This window comes from Drosophila teissieri, chromosome X (assembly GCF_016746235.2).
Source record: "Drosophila teissieri strain GT53w chromosome X, Prin_Dtei_1.1, whole genome shotgun sequence".
NCBI classification, from domain to species: Eukaryota; Metazoa; Arthropoda; class Insecta; order Diptera; family Drosophilidae; genus Drosophila; species Drosophila teissieri.
The window spans coordinates 11,180,053-11,203,090 of record NC_053034.1 but is presented as its reverse complement, the minus strand read 5'-3'; the positions used below and the strand labels follow the sequence as shown (position 1 = coordinate 11,203,090).

Genomic DNA, 23,038 nt, shown 5'->3' with positions numbered 1-23,038 from the left:
TGCAATACCTCGATAGCATGGTTATCGGACCCTGTATCGGGCGGCGTTATCGCCTATCGGCGCCGGCTGGCAGTGTGCCCACAAAAATAAGTAAAATAAACTTTTGAAACTTTTACTGGTTTCCATATGTTTTGCTTTCTTTCTTTGACTCTGATTTGAACTCTTGATTTTACGTTAACTAATCATTTATTTATATTTAAGTCTTGAGATGATATTGTGTTACGCTGAAAGCAAATCGCGCAAAAACTTTTATTTTCATGCTAAAACACATACATGCACACAAGTTAAACAGTATTTTAAAGACTTTAAAATAATCTACAGTGTATAATCTAAAGTGTATGCATTTTTAATATGATTTTCCTCCTTTTCATACAACATTTTCGTACACATTTTATTTCATTTAAACGGAATTAAAAAGCTTTTTCCTTTGATGCCAAGCTGTACATAAATTAGGATTAAATGAAGTGCAGATTTACTTTACTTTTCGCAAAAAGCTGAAAACACTCAAACATCGTATTTTTAAGCACGGTAATAAATTGCAATAGAATTGCTGCATGTGTGAGTCGGTAGATAATTAGCAATGGCCGCTGTTGGCACATTCTCGTCGTCCCTTTCTATCGCACGGGTGCCTTATGCTAGATACTTTTAAACAGGAAACCGCGTGTCTTTTTCCTGTGCAGCGTTGCCAGATGCAGCGAATGCAATTCGCACCATTTTAAATTTGCATCGACGACTGACGGACGCGAATTCCTAGCTGCGATTTTAAATATTTTCCCTTGCATTCTCGACTGCCTCATTCAAGTTTTTAACAATATGAGCAACGAAGCAATTTTCCCGAACTTTGGTGACTTGACTGCAGAGGTAATCGCCATCATGGAAGGCCAAAACCAGATGGATGCGGCCTGCGTGGAAGCTCAAGTGGCGATGGGCTTCACTGTTCAAGCCTTGGCGGCCAACTCGATGCAGATGATGGCGCCGATCCCGACATTGACTCCTCCTAGGGACATCAGTGCCACCCAGATGCCGCCGTACCCTTTGGCTTCCAGCTGGCCACCAACCAGAAGCACGCAGATTCAGCTGGACATCGAACTGCGGCGCATTCAGAACACTTATGTCATGGACAATACCTATGTACACAATATCCAATAAAACACAGAAGAGCGTGTGCTGCTAACCAGCACGGTGACGGAAGTGACAATTGATTCATTGGCAGGACTTTTCAACGGGGTCATTGTAAATTTATAATGGGACTCATGTAGTAAATAAATTCTTGATCAGATTCAGCATCCTAGTCGATATAGCCATGTCCGTAAGCCCTTTTGATCGTCCGTTTGTTTCTACGCGAATTAGTGTCGCAGTGTTAGAACTTCATATCTGAATCTAACCTCAAAGTTCTTCTTCTACTGCTGGTATAAGTATATGTACGTTATGTATAAGTATTTATCATATATGTGCATATATGTCTTAGGAAAATTCTCAAAAAATTCCTGCTGTCTTGCTTTTTCTCTACTGTCGCCAGTTCTCTGGAAGGAGAAGCTATCACTCTTCCCTAAACTCTTTAATAACAAATATGGCACTTTTTAAAATATAACGTCCAAGTGGAAAGTTGCAGAAATTAGTACATTTCTCCACCCAAGTACATATATAAAAGCTTTGTTTATTATTTTATATATTTCAGTAAAAGCTTTTAAAGACATTTCAACGATTTTGAAACTAAGCTCTATCCATCTATCTCCTCCATTTTTCTCCCCAGGAGGTAAACAGATCTATTCGATTTCCTGGCTGCAGCAGCTTGATCTTCTTGTTCGATGCCACCCCACCCCATCCTGCAGTAACTGAGATTCTACCAGCTGTTCCGAGTCTTATTGGCATTCTGCCATCTGCCGCGATGTTAAACAAAGTGGAATTCTTGATGAAAATGGTTTTATTTAGCCTGGTGGCCTGCTCCACAACAGATTTGCGCTGCCTCTCGCCAAGTGTACACTCCACGAAATCATTGCTTGGGCAGGATACCTTCCTCCTGTGCCCATTCGTTTAACAAGCTTCGCTTTGGAGTGGCAGTCTGGGAGTCAGCTACCTTTGGCCTGGATTTGGTGCTCCAGGTGCACATTATCCTGCTCTACCAAGTAGCTAAACTAATTAGGACTAAATGACAAAAAAAAAAGAATAGGTTTATTTCGCCTTGGTGGCAGGTTTCTGTGGCTCCTCCTCGCTGTCGTCGTCCTCGTCCTCCTCCTCGGAATCGAACTCAGAGTCGTCGTCGTCCTCGTCGGAATCGAAGTCCGAGTCATCCTCGTCCTCGTCACCATCGGCGGCGAGGTTCAGCTGCTTGATCTTGTCCAGCAGCTCGTCGCGTGTGTGCGCCACCCGTTTGGCCTTCTCCTGGCTCTCCAGCTGCTGCTCGTCCAGCTGCTCATCATCATCGTTGGCATCCTTCTCCTGCTTCTTGCCCTTGCGCATGTAGCGCAGGAAGGCGCGTCGCTTGCGCTCCGAGAACGACTTGACCAGCCGGTCCATCTCCGACTGCAGCTGCTGCTCCTCGCGGGGCGTCGGCTGCGGCTCCTCGATGGCCACCTCGGTGGCGCTCTTCAGGCACTTGGCGCAGGCGTTCGCCTTGATGGCGCAGTCCCTGCAGACCACATGGTAGGCCTTCTTCACCGACCGCTCCTTGCAGTGGGCGCAGATCTTGGCCTGCGTCAGCGGCTTGTACTTCTTGTACTTGATCTTCCACTCGATCTGCTCCTTGCACCGCTGGCACACCGTGGACACGTGCATCGCATTGAGGCGCAGCTGCTGCGGCGTCTTGTCGTGCAGATCGTTTTTGAAAACATGACGATTTTTGTGCTTCTGCGCACGTGTGCGACTTACGTTGCCGCGCTGGCTGCTCATCTTTGGCTCCCTCGGCTGGTGGGCGCTGCAAACACGTAGGGCATTAGGTTCGGCTTCGCTTAGTCACCTGTTTGGCGCAATTTACCTGCGTTAATTGGGCTAATTCGATCAAAGACTGCTGCTTGCCACTTATTTTGCGTGCAATTTTTGACTTTATTTTGGCCAGTGTGACCGTTGCGCGCTGCTGCGGAAACATTGTAAGCTCCAGCGGGTAGCCAGCCACAGTGGCTCTCAAACGGCTTAGCCGCGACTCGAACCAGCTCGCATTTGCAGCTAAAACTGTAGCGGTTACTTAAGTTTGAATTTTCAAGTTTAACTTTTAGATTTCTAATTGAAAATGTGCGTCAAGAGTTTCGGTGTTTTATTAATTAATTATTAATTATTAACTTTATATTGCTTTTGTTTATTTGCAGAACCCCATGTGGCCATGCGCGACCTCAAGCAGCGCCTCTTCGACCTGCTGCGCTCCGGCGGCAACAACAACAGCGGCAGCAATCACAACAACCACAGTGGCAGCAACGGCAGCAGCAGCAACAGCAACACGAACCACAGCAACAACTCGCATCACCTCAAGTCGAACAACAATCAGCAAACACACGCGCCACCCGCCCAAAAGCCGAAGAAACTGCACGAGTACACGGCCGCCGATTGCAATGCGGCATTCCTGCGCAAGTACCACGACCTCAGCATCAGCAGGGATCGCGAACTGGACAGGGATCGGGAGCGGGATCGGGATCGCGATCGGGAGAGGGAGCGGGAAAGAGCTGGTCCCGGCCAGGTGCCGTCGCACAATGTGATCTACTTCAATGAGAACCTGTCGATGGCCAGCAAGTACAATGTGCGACCCTTTCCGCTCGCCCGCTACCCGTCGTGTCCGCTGAGCAGCTTCGGCATCTCGCCGGGATCCGGACGCCAGGAGGGCAGTGCCGGCAGCAGTTTGGGCGAGGAGGAGGACACGGAGAGCGAACCGTATCACTTTTGCTCCGACGAGGATCAGAGCAGTCACACGCAAACCATCAAATTGCGTCACCACCATCATGGCCATGATCATCATGGCCTCGAACTAATGGAGCCGTCGTCCGTTAACGAGGACGCCGACCTGGAGGACGACCAGGCCGAGTCGCAGCTGGACTCGTTCTGCACGCTCTGCACCTCGACCTTCAGCTACAACAAGTGCTGTCGCTTCTGCGAGAACTCGCTCTGCGGCTCCAAGTGCAACTCGGAGCGCGGTTCGCACGCCAGCCGGATGAGTCGCATCAGCCAGATTAGCCAGATCAGCAGGCACCTGGCCGGCGGCTATCCACTCGATCCGGACCTCGATCCGCACCAGAATCAGCCGCAGGCGCACCGCTTCGGGGGCAGCATGCGCATGCTGGCCAACCATCAGTCGGCGGCCATCAGGTTAGTTTGCAATCTAGTCAGAAAAATTTACCTAATATAAAGATTTATTTGTATCCTTAAAGGATATATGTATGATATGGCTCTTTAATAATAATATATTATATTATATTATTTATTTTACTTAAACTTTAAACACCAAGTAGTTTGTATTGCGATCACTTTGAAGTTTCTCCCAATTTGGATTTGTGGGTTAAGCACTTTGAAATCCATTAAGATATTAAGCAATTGGGCAATCGTGGTGTCAATTATTAATTAAGTTTGCGGCAATTTGCGATGCCTAATCTTTGATTTCACTGATGCAAGCACGCCATTATGCGATCGACTGCAATTCGATGCACTTTGCACCACTGCAGAGTTCGAAGTTTGAACTTGATGTTGTAGTTGAAGTTGTTGTGGCTGTGGAAATGGAAATAAAAATGAAAATGGAAGCCGGGCGACAAAGTAAACACGTCGTAAGGCGATGTTGCCTCATTAGTGGCGGCGCTAATGAAGTGTTTTCGCATTTCTATTAAATTGCATCGGCTAATTAGCCGTAAGTCATTGATTGATTGCATTTAAATGGGCTTCTTTCTGCCGCACTGCGGCTCCAAAGAGCCAATCCAAAGAGCCGAGATGCTAAAGAGCTCCATGGAGCCAGAGCAACGAACGACTCAAGCCAAACAATTATGCACAAAACCTTAAACTGGCCATAAACCACCGTTAGCGATGAGGTTTCCGCGCATGACGCGCCGCAAGCTTGACCATAAAAAAGCATAAATTCTATTGAATAAAATTATACCCACCACAGCTACGCAGAAGCAACAGCAACAGCAACAGCAATAGCAACAGCAACAGCAAATGAAATAAAGAAAAATTCCAGCATACTGATACAACAAAGAGGCGAGCGGGAAAAAGTCTAGCAATGTGCAAAAAGCGCATCGAAAATCCACTGAGCACAAGCGCATTACTCCAATGAGCAATGTTTACATCAACAGCGGCTGTGCCTCAAAAAGTGCGCCACGAGTTTCAAATACTCTTTCAAACGTAGTTTCAACATGAGTTTTAGAAAGATTGCTACACAGGCAGGCAAACAGTAACAATGAGTTATTCCTAGATACGTAAATTGTAAAATATTACAGAACATTATAGTAAGAATGTGAAATATTACAGAACATTATAGTAAGAATGTGAAATATTACAAAATATAATAGTAAAAATGTAAAATAGTTAAGGAACATAATAGTAAACATTTAAAATATAACAAAATATAAAAGTAAGAATGTAAAATATTACACAACATAATAGTAAAAATGTAAAATATTACAGCACATATTAGTAAAAATACAAAATAGTTAAAGAAACAAGTTAAAGCTGGTTTTTAGTCTAACAATAACTATTTGATATTTTAGAGTCCTTGTAAAGCCGCTAATTATAGTTGTGTTTATTCTATGAAAGCATATTTTCCTAAGGCTAAATTATTTTGAGATTAGCGTACCCCTGCTCAAATCGAAATAAGCTTTCCTTCACAACGCAGAATAATTTGTGATAACTCAGAGACGAGGCACAACACCCGCAGTTAGTGTAGATATAAACATCTAGACATCGGCGGGCACAACAAGAAGGCTTGGCCGAGAGCTTTCACGCTCGCCACTTCTTTGGGGTCCGCTGCTTTCGGCTTTTACATTTCTTCGACGACGACCGCTGGCCGAGCGAGCAGCTGGTCCAAATCTGCCTGGTGTCCGCTCTCTCGCCGTCTCTTTCTCCGGCCTTTCGTCCATCTCTTTCGCCGACTGCAACGGCATCTCTTTCGCCGATCAGCGATCAGCGATCGCCGCGCCAAGACCCAAGACTCAAACAAGTCGCGACCATTGTTCGCTCAGCACGTGCCGCGCTCCACGAAAAAAGTAGACGTTTTCTTCAACCGTTTACCGCTAGCAAAACAAAAGACTTAGGCAACGAACCTGGCTTTTGCTTGCACAAATGCAGTTGCAGCTTTAGGAACACATTTTTTTGCCGTTTAACAATTTGGAGGTTTATTATTGAAAACAGAACATGGAACACACTAACTTCTGAAAAACATGTGCTTTGCCTTGTGAGTGTGCGTGTGTGAGTGCAATCAATCAATCATTCCATCAATCGATCTATCAATCAGTGCTGGCAAGTCTGGTTTTGCAGATCTCTAGAGGAAATGCTTTGCGGTAAGTTCTGAGCACTAGTGCGAACTTGTTTTGGCAAATATTGCAAATGTTTAAGGCAATCATCAAAATAAAGCCCAATTGTAAAGTACAAGCCAGTCTCAATTGTCAAGTTTTACTTTCTTGTAAATAACTCAAATATTAAGAACCAAGAATAGCGTATTTTACTTAATAACAATAATAGTAGATAAGCCAATGGACTTGAGTTGATACTAAAGAATATCTTAAAAAACAAGTTGTCACTTAATGTGCAATGAAACATTTTAATGTAGTTTTGCTCTTTGAAACTGGACAATGGTTTAAATAAAATTGTTTAGTACTTTAAGAACTGTTTTTATGGCTAACTTAAGTACGAGTATGCAAGTCGCAAGCATTGAAAGTAATGTATGCTAAAACCTTCACTATTTATAGTTCAAAGCTTTCGCATTCAATGCATTGGTAATCAATAGTTATTCATTGTTTTATATAGCAGGGCAAGATACTTGTATAAAAACTAGAAGAACTTAGTGAGCTATAGAAATATAGAAATCTTCCGCGCCGTAGGCCATGGCGAACGGTCTTAAAATAGTCGATTCACGGATAGTTGATGACTTTCTCCGCGAAACGCGGTGCGATGTATCACTCGCCTCGATTTGCCTAAGTTATACAACCCTTCGAGTTTTGGGCTGGCTCTGATTATACGACTTGCTGTGATAATTACGACTGTGGCTGGTGTTGTAACCACCGAGCGCCGAATGCGTTTATGTGCAACGTACCGCCATGCCACATGCCACTTGCCACTCGGTTCCAGAGCGTGTGCCGTGATAAATGAACGGACCAGCCTGGCCATATCCATATCCATATCTATATCCATATCCAAAACCATATCCACTGACGTGCGAGGCGTAGAATCTGGAAAGAAAAACACAAAAAATGGGTAATAATAAAACCGCATAAAATTTGGTTTTGTTTCGGAGTTGCACACACCTAAGCACACACACCCCGATTTCCCCCTCGGAAAACTCGCTCACTGTTGCATGGCAATCGCAGAGATTAGTAATATTGCTTGCATTATATATGATACTCTACGCGATGGGTATTCTAGTATTCTAGTATAGTGGCACCTTATTAAATAATAAGTACATAATCATTAACTTTGTAACTTGGAGTTATAAATTTAATGTGCGTATATGAATATTTGTTCCAATTTATAATTATTTTCTTAGCATCATAGGATACTCTACTATTCGGCTGGCTTCCACTTTCTTTCCTATTTGTGCCACACTTCATTCACCATTATTTTTGATTGTTTTGTTGCTGGCACATTTTCGGTTAATTCGATTTCAATTTGGCTAATAATTCTGTGACTAATTCCGCTGCCAGAGCCAATCAAATTGAGATTATCTTCCCCGGGCGGGATGAAGTTTGATTTTCCCTGCAAATTTCGTTTCATTTCCGTTCGTTCAACTCGGATTACGTATATATATGTATATACATATATCGCAAGTCGATCGCATTGATTGCCAGACGCTCATTATTTGTGGTACCATTTATTTGTGCAATTAGCGATTGCTTTAATTTGTTTGCTCACTGCCAAAGGAGTTCGTCTAAAACTGAAAAACTGAGCTGAGCCCAGCCAAAAACCAAGAAACGGCAAAAGAAAGAAAGTGAAATTTCTGGGGGAACTTGTTTGCTCCAGAGAGGCGCGTCTCCTCCCATCCTTTAGCTTCAGCTTTTGCTTTCGTTTGCCCAGACTCCAGACTCTTCGTACATACTTAAATATTTATATATATATTATATATATATGTATATATGTATATGTATACATGGAGGCGGTCAACAACCGAGTGGCGGTTGCAACTTTCCACCAATGTCGATTATTAAGGCAAGCGTTTACATACGACATTTTTCGCTGCATTTTCATCTTTTCCATGTTTTCCATCGCCTCGAACGGGTTTCCCACCCATCGGTGTGGCTCTGCGTCGTGTTGTAGGCTTGTCGCGAATCGTAATTGGCCATTTGTCCAACTGCTCCCAGCCCCCGATCGATTTGGCCAAGACCTGCACGCATTTGGTCATTAGCAGAGCGCAGAAAGCCAAAGTCCCAAAGTCGCCGAGGGAGAGCCATAAATCCACCAAGTTCATTGATGTCTGCCATTTGGCGGCTGGGAAAATCTCGTTAATCCGCACGCCCGAAATCCATTACAGACTATTAGTTGAATCGGCGGGAAAATGGGCAGCTAAAATTAAATTATTAATTGAGTAATAATTTGAGTATTATGGTAGTATGGTAATTTTTAAAGATATATTAAAGATTCTTTGCATTTGAATAAGATAAAGCTAAAATCCTATGTATATTTAGCCAAATGGCATACAACTTTTGAAACTAGAGCAGTCTTCGTCAGATTTCCTCAGATTTTCCAACTCAAAGCCCTCGAGTACGTGGTGCAGTTCAAAGTGAAGGGTATTCTGCATATTCATATTTGCATTCATGTTTGCCAGCCTGTTGACTCGCTTGCAGTCGCCACTCAAAAGGCAGGGCATTCACCGAACTTCTCCTCTGGCTGAGAAGGGGGCGGCTAGGTGTTAGGGGGCGTGGCAGGAGGCGTAATGGAATGGACCACGACCTGTCACAACTTGGGTGAGTCTTCAGGTGAGCGGACGGGCGCTGATGTCTCGTCTTGTTTGAACATTTGTTGTCGGCTGATTGTTGGACAAATGTTTGTTTCTCGGACTTTTGCCATGGCTTACTTTCACGGACGAGCTTCGTTTGAATCGCATGAATGAGTGATTGAATCAACTCGGATTTGCATATGAATGACACGGGAGGTTCGCAGACAGAGACGGGCATATTTTGATAGAAACAGAGAAGTGCACAGTGCGCTTTTTTGACTCTTGAAAAAGGCAACTTAAGCTCCCAAAAGAAATATTTAAATCAAAGATTTCCCAGATCGATTTTACTACCAGCTCAAGTTCTTTATCAAATTTCGGAATATTCTTAACTAGAATAAATTTCTCTCTGATTGATTACTGATTTATAAATAGCTGATGAAGCACAAAGATTCTTAATATAGCATATCATCGGTCATCAAAATTTCAGTGCTTTAGCACATTGACTTTTGCTTTCTACTTTTCTTTCGACTCTTCCAACTTTTTTCTCCTCCGCCAAAATCACACACACGAAAGTGAAAACTTGCCGTGTTTCGATTCTCGGCCGTTCGGAAATTTGAATTTGAATTTGAATTGACGGATGGGCCAAGATATATTTGGGTGCCATGTGAGATCTTGGATAGATGAAAACGAAGCGTTTACCGTTGGATCAAAAGTCTAGCGGACTGTTCTGCTTTTGATTGGCAAAAGCCGAGAAATAAAACAAAGGAGCGAAAGTAAAAGTATGCAAGTTGTGATCGGAAGTCGAAGAATTTCGCGGGGAAGAAATGAAAGCAACGCAAAGTAATCAATTTTTGTACAATAATTGTTGTAATAAATATTATACTCTTCTCAATATTAAACATGCATCCTAGTATGTGCTATATTTATCTAAGTAAAATGCAGTTAAAGTCCAATTAACCCAATTTTGATGTGTTTATGTGTGCTCCCCGATTTTCCATATTGCGCAATTACCCAAATATTCGTAAATCCGTATACGAGTAGCAGTAGCAGGCACATTTTATTTTCTTCGTTCGCTTTTATTGCCCCACCACAGTGCTATTAATGCCTTTGGTGGCTGCTTTTTAGTTTTTTATGTTCATTTCCCATCCGCCGAGTGGGCCACACAGTTAACCACCAAACAAACTGTGTTTTCCAGCGCGCCCAAAAGAAATTATTTTCCTTTTTTATGGTTTTACCCTTCAAAATCACTGGAGCATTTGTAGCTGATGATTTGAGCGGTTTTCAAATTGTTTATTTTCGTACTTCGAATACTTGGCAAATTAATAGTTTGCCAGCCGTTAAGACAACTTGAAATGTGGGTCAGAAAAATGAGTAGCACCTTAAATGGAATTCTTTGGGAAATATTTGCAAGGACTTCATTCGATTGAGGGACAATAAACAATAGAATTAGTATTTCCTGTTAGCTCACTTTGATTTTGATACAATAAACAATGATAACTTCAATTTTATTGCACTAGGAAGTTAAATTATAATATGAATGCAACAAAGTGTTGACATCTGCTTCACTCATCTACTGATACACAAATAGATAGAAAGATAATCTATAATCATTTTCAATAACGCGTAATCTTTAATCCCGAGAGAAATCTGTTAAACAATATTATTTAATTTCCTGCGGAGTTTAGCGAAAAGTTAACCATTCTTATAGAGATAGAGTTGCGAGCCAACTAACTTTAACGGTTCTCGCTTTATTATATTAATGCTAATTTACAAACTTAAACTTAACAAAAAAAAAACACACTACTTGCGCAATTTTAGCGCCGAATGCCCACGGGCAATGTGAGCCAAGAGTAAATACAATAAATATATTATCGATATGACTGGGGATGTGTGTCACAGCACTTTGATGGTGGACTGAATGGATGCGATTTGGACAGCCTTCGGCCAGATGTGAATTCGAATTTTAATTTGAATTTGAATTTGAATGGCCAGCGACAAATACGTGAAATACGTGAAATGCGGATGGATGGGATGGATGGACCTCCGCCATAATGTGCTCTGTTATATTTGCATTATAACTACGACTTCGCCGAACCCTCAATGGCAGCCTTTCTAACTCACCTAATGGCTCTCATCTCTGGCGTTTTCATTTTCATTGCCCCCTTTTTTGGGTCACATGGCCCACAGGGAATGCCATTACGCAGAGTTTGAGGTTGAGTTTGAGCACTATAACTACAAGTTTTTACTTTTCCAGCAGCTGAAAGTCACGTAATATATGTATATTCACGAATGACACCCGCAGCCTGAGCGCCATTGAACCAGAAATCGAGGCAACTATTTACGCCATCTGCACACGCTTTTCATGACTCACACAGGTGGAAAAGCCGGGCGGAAAACTGCGGGGGAAAAGCGCGCAGGTGGAGTTGCTTAATTGCCACTCAAGAAGCTGCAAGCCAGCCCCCAATTCATTTTTATTCGCCACGCCTGAGTTGAGCCCATTCTAGGGGCACAAACTCTATATCTCTATATAGTATATATAAAGTATATGAAGTACATATATAGCATAATTGATATTTGGCATGTCTGTTTAGAAGGCAATGAGAACTGTAAGCAGCAGGCGGATATTTTGCAACTTAATTGCATATTTTCCATGGAAATTAGCTAAACTTCGATGGAGGCAAATGGGAAACGATGATGAAATTGGCCTTAACTGGCTGAAATGAATTTAAAGTTGCAATAATTATGCAGTAAATTGGTATATCACAAAGTAAAAAGAAACATGTAAATATTTCTTAATTAAAAATTACAAAAATTAATTGTAAAGTGCAAATAATGGGATTTAATATATTAATTTAGTATATTAGTGAGGAGAGCTGAAGAAATCATTTCCAGTGTGTTAGCTCTTAAGTTATAGTGTTAAATTGCAATGTTCCTTGCATCTATGAGTGCTGAGTATATTTTCCTTATCTGCACTTAAAAAAGCGCTTTTTTGTTGTTGAATTTGGCCAATTCAATGCCAATGGCCCGATGCTGTCAATTAGCCGAGAACAGAACTGTGAACCCAAATGGCTGAATGCCCAGCAACAGCGGCGATAATTCCAACAACTATGGTATAGTTTAGTTAATATTACTATGCATGCCAGTGCTGTTGTTTCTGTTGTTGTTGACGCGTGCGCAGCCGAGTGGAGCGACGCCGACGTCGACGCCGGCAGAGGGTTGCCCCAGAGCAGAGTTGACATGGCAGTAAGCGTGAAAAATAAATAAATAATACAATCAGAGGGGCAGCAAAGCCCGCGACTCCTCAATGTTGAGCAAACGTTGAATGTGCAGAGAGAGAAAATGCGGGTTGGAGTCTAGTTAATTACCTTGATAATGTTTAGTCTTAAGCACCTAGAAAGTAATTCAAAATGCTGGAAATGTAACGTTAAATATTTAATGCTTTTATACGAATATAAAACATTGGAAAACAAAAGCTGTAAAGTCATACAATAAATTGAGTTTTTTTTAATAAAAAGTTAGTGTTAAGTTAGTAATTTTACAAGCTGCCGTAACTGTGACAGCCGAAATAAATAACTAAAATAATAAGTCATAAAAAACCTAGAAGTCACACAAGTATCTATTTAAACGAGGAAAATTGTATTATAAAGGAAATTGTTATTTGTTTTTTAATGGTAAATATATATATTTTTAAAGGTAAATATATATATAATATATATAATTTATATATATAAATTCATATAATTAGAAACTGAATTGATTTAAAAGCAAGAACACTAAATATAAATCAAACATTAAATTAAAGTAAATCCCAAATGGACACTGGCCATATTTTCGCTGCGTGTAGCTGCGGCGGCAATAGTGGCAGCAACGCGCGGCAATATCGGCAAACAAAGCGGCACCAACAACGCCAGCAACTCCAACAAAACAGCCCATAATCACAATTACAATAACAAAAACAGTAACATTAACATCAACATCCACAATAACAATAACAATAATAACAATAACAGAAAAGAGCAGCAGCAACTGAAAACTCTTAATCATGAGTGGCGTTTGGCTGGCAGCGCGGCTGGCGCAACGTTTTTGCATAGGAATATCCGACTGCGGATTTTGAGTTTGTATCTTTTTTGGCCAGCGAACATTTGCGTCGCCGGCGTCACGGAGCGCGGACGCGACAAACGCGACATTGCCGAGCGGAAACCGGAAAGCGAGCGGCGGGGTTTTGGAAACTCAAAATCAACAAGTCAGGGGAAATAGAACTTTCGGGGTGGGAACGTATATACACGAGCATATACGCATATAGAACCATCAACCAGAAGCGGGAGCAGAAAACACGAAACGAACCCAATGGCCAGTTGTGCGCCGGTGATCGTGTGGAACGGTGCTCAGTTTACGGCCAGCAGCAGGGAGCTGGAGCAGCTGCGTCGCGATTACGGTCTGGATGCGCGGATGTTGGAGGCGACACTGGTGCCGCGATACAAGCGCCACAAGCCGCAGGCAGCGGCACGCAATGATCACGTGCGCGTGACCAAGGAGCAGCAGCAATCGGATTGGATACTCAAGCAGGATCGCAGCACCAACGTCAGCCAGGTGAACTTCCACCCCTGGCCGGGTGCCCACTTCGACCTGGTGCCGTGGCGTCGCACGCGTTCCGCCTTGGATTTGACGGCAGTGGAGGATTACAATCACGGCCTCGTTGATCCCAAGTCGCTGAAGGGTCTGGAGAAATTGGAGCTGCGACAGCAGCGCAGGAGGCTACAGCGCGCCAGGTCCACGCATCAGGGTCTCCGGCGACTGGTGCGCGTGCGCCTGATCTTCTCCATCGAGCTGCGGCACAAGCGGATGGAGGTGCTCCGCAAAAGTGCGCTGCCCGTGCGGGTTTTCGAGCAGCGATTCGCGCTCTCCGAGAACGAGAGCGCCGCCTACGAGCGCATCCTGCTGGACGCCAATGCGGGCGTGGAGCAGCACGTGGGCTACTTTAGCCGAAGGCAGGTGGTGTCCAACTCCAGCCAGGAGTGCAACGAGGAGTTGGTCGTGGATTTCGCCAGTGAAACGGAGGCGGACGAGAAGGGCGACGAGCAGCCGGAAAAGGAGGAGGCCCAGTATGCCACGATAGCGCCAGCGGAAAAGGGAGCCAGTGCAGCAGTGGCCGCCAAGGAATCCGGCCAGGTGCCATGCGTCAAGTGCCGCGAGATTGCCATCAAATTGAGGTAAAAGAAATCGCCAACCATAAAGTGAAAAATAAACAAAACGGCGAAACAGAACACAAATTAGCCACACAAATAGACGAGCGCCGAAATCAATTAGTTACAGTAAAGTGTTGATAAAAGCTACTGAAAACAATTTTAAAATCATTTCGCAGTGCAAGAAATCTTAATTTTTAGTGCAACATTTTTTGAAGTGCTACAACAAGTATTTGTTATGAGTGCCACCTTAAAAAAAAGCAATGAAAATTCGTGCTGTTACTTAATGAACCTGTTGCCACGACTAAATCAGGGATAGGTGTATGATTTATGGTTTTTGCCAATCGGATTATGTGCGAACTCTGCAGAATGCAAATTTCCCACCAACTTTCCGGCTTTCCCATTCCGCAAAAAGCCACAGATCTCTATGAGTATAATTTCATAAATGATTATTTTCTTCCGTTCTGCGTTCTTCCACTTTTTCCGAGCTTTGACTATGCCCTTCCTCTCCAATACATATTTACCCAACTATTTATGCCTTTGTTTTGATGCCTGATGAGAGATACATAGAAACATACTTCAAAGCCTAAAGATTATTAAACTATTTGCATTATTTCATACTCACTGAGAGCAGCTTGCCTTGAAAGGTTTGTAATTCTGCTTTTTAAATTACAGTATTAACCGCTTGGATGCGTTTGCCATACTCATTAATATCTGAGCTACAAATATACAAATAGCATTGGGCAAATACATTTTTCAAATAGCTGCACGAATCAATCAATAAATTCGTTTAAAAGCAGACACATGGAATTATATACATTTAGTTTTAGCTTAAAACTAGGTATTTACTTTCTGTTTACTTGAATTATATCACAAACCAGAGATCAGATGAGGCCAGAAAACGGTGGGCACCTCTTAACACCCTTAAAGATCATAATTTTCTTAACCCCCTTTGCCACTTCAGTTGACCAACTGGCCTGTAATGCTATTGCCAAATCGCTTATTTCACTTTTTTCTTTCTCAGCTAAATGTTTGTGGGTTTTTGTCGGATTTGTTAGCTTTGTTGGCTTTGTGGTTGTCGTGGGTTTTTGTCGGTTTTGTCGGTTTTGTGGGTTTTGTGGGTTTTTCGGGTTTCATGGGTTTGGTGGCACCTGCCCTGTTTTGTTGACACCTGCTACCGGCCCGCTTCCATTTTCCATTCCATTTGCCATTTGTTGTGCGGCGATGGCAGCGTTGATGCAATAAACTGGAAGAAAGTGTCGTCTTCGCGGCTTTCTGTTTCTTTTTGTTGCCACAAGTGGAAAGCAGCGACAAACGGGCAGCGACCAACGGGCAACGACAAACGAGATCCATCCACAAATGCCCGGTATTTTCGCATTTTAATGCTGGCGGCGCTGCTTCTCAGCTTTCAATTAATATGTCGCCGTGTGTATTGTTTCTCTTAGCATTATCATTATGATTGTGATTGTTTGTTTGTGCCGCGGAAACGGCAATCAGATGACTCGGCAGCACACTTGACCCGGTTTAGTGATTCGGAAAAGGGCACCCAGTGTATCCAAGTGCAGCCCAAGATGCGCAAACAGATGCCAACCAAATTAATTACCATCACTTCCCCAGGCCAATTATTTTATTAAAAACTGTGCCTAAACGGCTGCCAAACAAATAGTTTAATGACAATGAACATTTTTTCTGGGCTTTATCGAACATGCTACTTGTCTTGCAACAAAAGTAATCAAATGAAATATTTAGTGTGCCTAGATGTAGGAAAAAAGAAAAGTGTAAAATGAATATCAGGGATATATTTTTAATAAATAATAAAAAAACAAGCAGTATTATTTAGTATTTAGTATTATTCATTATTTCCTTTTAATGTAACGTAATACTTTCAGCTATCTTACCTATAATTTTATAATTTCCCTTTGAATGCCAGCTAGAAAAATATAAATAGAATAGTGTTAATTATGTATAAATATGATTTAATAATATATAAGATTTAGCGGGTGCACTTAGAGTGCCGCTGGCTTGCTGCAGTTCTCTGGTGCGCAAGTTTGTGACTTGAGTCATTTGTTTGGTCTGCAGAAAAGTGTACTGCAATTGGTGATACAAAGCAAGCCGAAAAGTATGCACCATTTTCTTTACAGACTGAGTGTATTAAAATTATGAAGTTGCTCTTTTTAATTAGGCTAATTAATCATTATCATTAGGTTTTTTCGCAAAAATCGCAAATTTAACTAACCGAATTTCTTTCTTCCCTGCAGAACCATAAACGATTATGCGCTTAACTCGAATCTCCACCTAAACCACAACAACAAACTGAACAATCTGCACAGCAACAAGCTCCTGCACAGCAACCAAAGCCACAGCAGCAGCCTCAATCCGAGCACAAGGATGCACTCGCACCAGCTGGACTCCTACCTGGGCGGAGTGGGCGGCATGATGAATCTGGGCGGCATGGCCCCAGTGGGCCAGTTGCACCATCCGGGGAGCGTTTCCGGCAGCGAAAGACCCAACGGAGGAGCTCTGGCCCTGCACTATGCCGCCGCGCGTGGCTGCCTCGACTGCGTCCAACTGCTGGTCGCCGCATCCGTGGATATTTGGTAAGTGGACGAGCACCCGTCTCCAGTTAAGCAGGAATTAAGCAGGAGTTAAGCATATGATGACCAAAAGTTGCATCGCGTTTTGAGTGCGGGGTGAAAGCTTTGGCAGCAGCCGTTCTTTGTTTTTTTGTGTCGGGGAAATCGCACGACGATCGATGGCTCCACTTTGTGTTTTATTTTTTCCGCCATTTGTCTGCATTTCCATGCGATGCGGTTTCCTTTCCATTTGCCTGCGACAATTATTCTCAATAGGGGTTTCTTATCTGATTTGATTAGTATAAGATGCGAAAGAAGTGGCTTACTAGCTGTGGAAATTGTTGCATCTAACTACATTCAGATTTAATTGTGATTATTTCAATGCTTTCCAAACAATATTATATGTAAGAGAGAAAAACTGCACATTTATGTATATATTTATTTTTTAAGAATTAGAAGAATCATTTTCCCAAAACAAATTGATTTTTACCTGTACAAATATATGGTATTTACTCCGTACAAATATAACATTACAAGAATAGTTTTGTTCGTTTAATGTGCTCCACTTATTGCCTGGATTTAATAATTATTTAAATGCAAGCATTCAAGTGCATTCAGCCTCTGTAACGATCTGATTATCATAAGCTGAATACACGATAAAGTCGATTTGAGAACTTATTACGAATTATCTACCTGGAGCGCTGGGAGCAGGCAATTAAATGCACTAATTAAAACTTATTAGCTCACCCAACAAAGTAGAAAGAATGAAGGCGAGTGGGGAAAAACTGGAAAAGGCAAGGAGAACCTGGCAAATATCTCGGAAAACATGGACAACTTGGAAAAACTACCCGCCAAGTGGGTTAGCGATCCGTGGCCAGAGTTTGATTCACCTAAATTCCTGTGCCCCAACAGCAGCACGCGTCCAAAGCTGATTCATTTAATTGGGAAAATGGGAAATGGGAAAATGGGAATGGGAGTCCAACTGGCCAAGGCGAGCCAGCCAAGCGAGATGCACTCCCTGGCTCCCCTCAGTCGCCTACGATCCCATCCCATCTCATCCTATTCCATTCGATCCCCCGAAGCCAAGCAAGCAATCCAATCCAATCGAGTCCGGGCCAGGTTCGGTTCTATCGTGTGCTATTTTCAATTGGAGTCAAACTGGAAAACTCACAGCCTCACAAAGCACCGTTGCAACGAGTTTTCCTCTCGCCACGAAGTGGAGCAACTCCGGACTAACTGACTGACTGGCCAAGGAATCAGAATCGCGTTCAGAATCACAATCGCAATCGGAATCGGAGTCGAGTCGGAGTCGGAGTCCCCACTTCCCTCGATCCTCCCCAGCTGAATTCATATTTACAAAGCGCCAAGGCAGCTCAATGGACATGACAACTGACACGGCGACACAGAAAAGAACGAGAGATGAGAGCGAGGGCGGCTCTGTGTATTAAACTTATAAATAAACTAAGTAGATGACAATGATTTAGGGTATTGACATGTAGTGAAGTTCTGACAACAGTATAAATGGATATTATTTCTATCATCATGCCATGCTTAAATTAGTAAATAGCGGCTCACATTTGAGTATCAAATCACACAAAAAATGAAAGCAGCAACTTTTCAACCCACCCTCGTCACAAGCCGTTTGATAGTTTTGCGTACAGAGACACCTCGATGCAAACAGCTGGTGCTGCTTGTATTAATACAGCAGAGAAGAAAGCGAGGGCAGTTTTATGACTTTACGTGAGAAATAACAGAAAAATAGTTAATGTTCAGTTAAAAGTTTAATTTAACAAGCAGAAACTATGCTAAAATTCTGAAGAATTGTTTATATATTTTTCTTAGGTCATATACTGGCCTTCATGCTATTGAAAATTACTTTTTAACAAACTTACCAAACAAATTAAGCATATTAATTTTTAAGTAAATCGAATGTAATTGGTAATTGTTAAATGACACCTACTTCCTGGTGACATCTGTGGAACTGTCGATCCGCCCTCGCCACTGGCCATTTGATAATAATGCGTATGGCGACAGCTCGGTGTCGAGCTACCTGCTTTGCCCCCGACACGCCCCCTCCATGCCCCCAGAAGAAGAAGAGCAAGCCGATGAGGAAGCAGCAGAGAGCAGAGGAGGAAGAAGTGGCAGAAGTGGAGGGAGCACCACCGCACCACCAGCGGTGGTTCGCGGTGGCCACTCGATGGCGCTTGGCGCTCGGTGGTGCTGGCTATTCGCGTTTGGCTAGTCGAGGCGAACGGTGCTTTCGTTCGTGGGTCTTGTATCGCATCGGTCTTATATAGCATATATATTTCAAGCAAATATATATGGAGTGATAGTTGGTGTTAAAGTTGTTACCGTTTACCAGCGACCGTTATGCAGCAACACGCGGCCATGGAATGAATTTGAATTTTGATTTCAATGGTGGATTTAGTGCGGTTCCGTTGTGAAGCTCGATGCATCAGCGCGGCCGCGCCCCCGCCCCCGCGACTGTCCGTTGGTCAGCCAGCAGCCGCATCAGTAGCCGCATCAGCAGCAGCAGCCGCATCAGCAACAACAGCAACAAGAGCAGCAGCAGCAGCAACGGCAGACAAAATTTCGCGCTTCAAAGTATCTCAAATGCAGTTAACGAATCGGAACGCGAATTAATTAACAGTTTCAGTGTACCAAAGAACTGCAAGGCGCACAAGCAACAGCAACATCACCATCACCATCACCATACCGATCTTCACCCCGCAAACAGTAGCCACAACATTTGGCTTAATGCCCAAGCCAGCAGCAACATCCGCAGCAGCAGCAGCCGCAGCAACCGCAACCATGAAAAGGTAGCCACGGCTGCTTTTGGCCAACATTCAGTTGCCACTAATCGATTGGCCAAGGCAGCGAGCAAATCAATTGGCCACCGGGACGCCAAGGATGCCGCGCTAAGCCAAGCCAATACGTTTTTTTTTCCAAGTGTGTTTGAGTGCGGAATTAAATGCTCCATAATATACATACATATATATGCGTTCAGTTGTGAGTGCTTGTGCTTCGTCTCAGAGTCTCAAATAATCACATCAAAAGTGGACTGTGTTTAATGATCACTTAACAAACCAATAAATATATTCGCAAATTGAGCTCGTCAGTAATTATAATGTATTGTAATTAGAAGAACCATCTAGTAGAGCAAATAAGTTGTTTCAAGCTCGTTGGATCTCTAAACATGTTAAATACACTACGCTGGACTGTGATTAATCATCTGGACTCGCAAATAATGCCTATAAGAACTAGAAACTAAATCAGCAAGAAGTTTGTGGTAAAATCTTCTATAGAAATGAACTTCATGCAAGGAGAGTTACCAATGCAAGCCCAATTTACATGTTGGTTATAGTTGCCATACCCCTTCCTAGGATTATTAGTATTATGCCCCTATAGAACCTCTTAAGAGAACCCAGAAAAGTCTTGATAATTGCTAGAGAACTCAAAACGAGCAGCGGCACTTACTGCCCACATTTGCAGGGGAAATCACTTCAATGTGTCCACTAATCGCTGCGTAATGCGAACTTCGGCTATTGTATCTTTGTATCTGCATCTGTATCTTTGTATCTCTCCATCTCCCTGGGGTCTTTTTGTGTCACTCGCATGCCTGTCATTCTGCATTCTCTCAGCGATGGGCAATCGACGAGTCTGGATTGTGGATCGCCAATTGTTGAGCGTCCATCGTTGGATTCGAGCACGCAAATGTTCAATTAAATAAACGAGTCTATAACTGTCAACTGGCATTTCTAACGAGGCTCCTGCTTCGCCTCAATTATTTCGCTTTTTAATTCCACTTGCTGCCTTGCGGCCCCCAGACACATTAAATAAATTAAAAAATAATTATTAAATTGCAAATAGTGAGAAACAAGACAAGGAGGCCAAACACAAAAAAACAGCAAAGAGGAAAAAATTGGCAATATATATACATATATATAAATATGTATATAGAGATATATGTTTCGTACTGTATTTTCACCTACTAAAGAAGCCACAACATACGAAAACTAAATGGCGGGATGGAGTGGATAAAGATGAAAAATCAACTTTAATTGGTTTACAATTCATTTCTAAGCGGGAAAAAAATGGAAAATGTAACAAGTAGTCCGAAGTCGGACGAAGAAAGCTAACTCCGCCGCCGTGCGCAATATCCATGAAGTCGTAAGCCAGTTGACTAAGTGAACAGATACTAGTATCCGTACCCATATACCCATCACCATCACCATCATCATCATCGCCATCGCCATCGCCTCCGAATCTTCTGGAGCTCAGGGGGCGAAAGCACAGTGGTGCGATGTACTGGCTTTGGCTGAATCTCTCTATTGCATCCACGAAGTTCTGCTGCCTGATTTATTGCTCCGCATGGAGTTAACAATTAAATGCTAGCCAAGTTGGAGTTGGCCAACGATCTTCCTGACTTGCCTGTTAGGCAATTGGGAGTTGGAAACGCCTGTATGCTGGCGTTTTGCTGGCCTGTAATTTTGGCGCTGGCCAAATTGGCGTGATCACGGTGATCAGTGGCCATTATAATTCTCCCGTTGCATGGGGCACTCCCACTCTTGCCCCACTGTGGCACGAGGAAAGCCAGGCCAAGCCAACTAAACGGTAACACCAGCAACATCTACACGAGTGACAGACGCCAAGACAAGTGCAGACTTTAGACTGGGAGTCAGGCGTAACTACTTCACTACTCGTGGAGAGAAACCTCCTCCCCTCGACGGTGTTTGTTTCGCTTTTAGGCGTTAATTTCACCTAAAAAGTTATACCGATGTGAGGCAAGAGGCATAAGCTAAGCATAAGTTTGTCGAGCAGATCGAGCATCTAGCATCGAGCAGCGAGGGTTTAATCCCAGTCCAGACATCGCAGCGAGCTGTCGGAATAATGCCGACTTTCGGTTTCAGCAGGTGTATATGTGATCTATAAAGAAATTGTTCGAATCAAGTGGAAAACAAAAGACTGCGGCCACAAACTTGCTATGCAAATCAAGGCATTTAAGTGATTTTTCCTAAACCAGTTCCATAAATCGAACTCATTTTTTTCTCGTGCCCGTGTGTGTGTGTGTGTGTGTGTTTGTGTAACGGTACAAGGAAAATAAAAGCGACACACGAAAACCGGAAAATATTTTAAGTCCAGTGACAAACGAAAGTAAAAACCGAAGTTTCGAACGTGAACGGTAAGCCCAGGCGAATAAATTACAGTTCACCCAATCAAAAGAAAATATTCAATATAAACACCACACCAGCGCACCACGAGCACCGCCAATTCGAACCCATCAAAATCAGAATCAATATAGATATATATATATATGTGTATATGTTAGAGGCAAAGGACCCACTCAAACACACACCACCCCCTACACCTGACCAGCAAATCCAGTCCACTTCCTCAACGCCACCATCTCCATCTCCATCTGCATCTCACCTCCTCCTCCGCCAGCTACTTCTCCACGATCAACGTTAAGAAGGGCCTGCTGGGCCGCATGACCACAAGTCTGACCTCCTACCGCCGCAGCAAGCAGAAGTCCAAGTCCAACAATGACATCCACACCATCATCGCCACCGAGGTGGTGACGGCGGCCATTCTCAGCAGCAGCGTCCACAGCGGCAGCAGCAGCACAGGATCGGAGCTCGAGGACGGCGGCCAGGGCGGCCACACCAGCCTCATCGAGGAGCCAGCCGCTGCCCAGGATCGCAGCAGCGAGGAGCAGCAGGGGCACCACCAGGAGCAGCAGCACCAGCACGCCAAGGATCCACCACCAGTCCAAACGGAGATGAACCACCACCCGCATCCACATCCGCATCCGCACCAGCACTCGCACCACCAGCGCAAGTCCGCCGTGGAGGTGGTGCGCCAGCAGATGGACGACGACGGGGATCAGGACTCCAACGAGGACGACGAGGCCACGCCCATGATGAGCGGCGTGGGGCGCAAGGAGCAGAACAACCGACGCAGCGTCGTTAGGTGCGAAATCCCACAGAGAGATACTGATTATGAGCCTGGGTGGTTTTCTAATTCAAATTATTAATTACATTCTCGTTGCTCTAAATGACTTCCTTTTTCTGTTGGTTTCAAAAAGAAAATAGTTAAGATCAATAGTAATTTCCGTTACGAAAGTTTGAACTTGCTTTCAAATTTCATGTATATGGTTATTTTTAATGACTCATGATCAGTAGTTATGCCTCTTAAATAACTCATTGATTTTATTCAAATATTTACAT

The 23,038-nt window shown here is 43.3% G+C and overlaps 2 protein-coding genes across 3 annotated transcripts in view; one reads left to right on the top strand and one right to left on the bottom strand.

Moving 5' to 3' along the window:
- Positions 1-1,906: 1,906 nt before the first annotated feature.
- On the bottom strand, positions 1,907-3,075 carry LOC122624368 (uncharacterized protein C9orf85 homolog). The gene is made up of 2 exons (XM_043803875.1): positions 2,975-3,075; positions 1,907-2,914 (listed from the first exon to the last, which is right to left on the bottom strand). The coding sequence occupies exon 2, from the start codon at positions 2,887-2,889 to the stop codon at positions 2,173-2,175; it is 717 nt and encodes a 238-aa protein (XP_043659810.1). The 5' UTR covers positions 2,890-2,914; positions 2,975-3,075; the 3' UTR covers positions 1,907-2,172.
- Positions 3,076-3,316: 241 nt separating this feature from the next.
- LOC122623151 (putative uncharacterized protein DDB_G0293878) overlaps positions 3,317-23,038 on the top strand; it is a 31,525-nt gene continuing 11,803 nt past the window's right edge. Inside the window, exons 1-2 of one of the 2 annotated variants that reach the window (XM_043802127.1) lie at positions 3,317-4,290; positions 16,497-16,835. In XM_043802127.1, coding sequence (XP_043658062.1) covers positions 3,317-4,290; positions 16,497-16,835 — 1,313 coding nt within the window. Of the gene's footprint in view, positions 4,291-16,496; positions 16,836-22,299; positions 22,782-23,038 lie in introns of those variants that run through there. The other variant, XM_043802128.1, reaches the window with a different exon arrangement.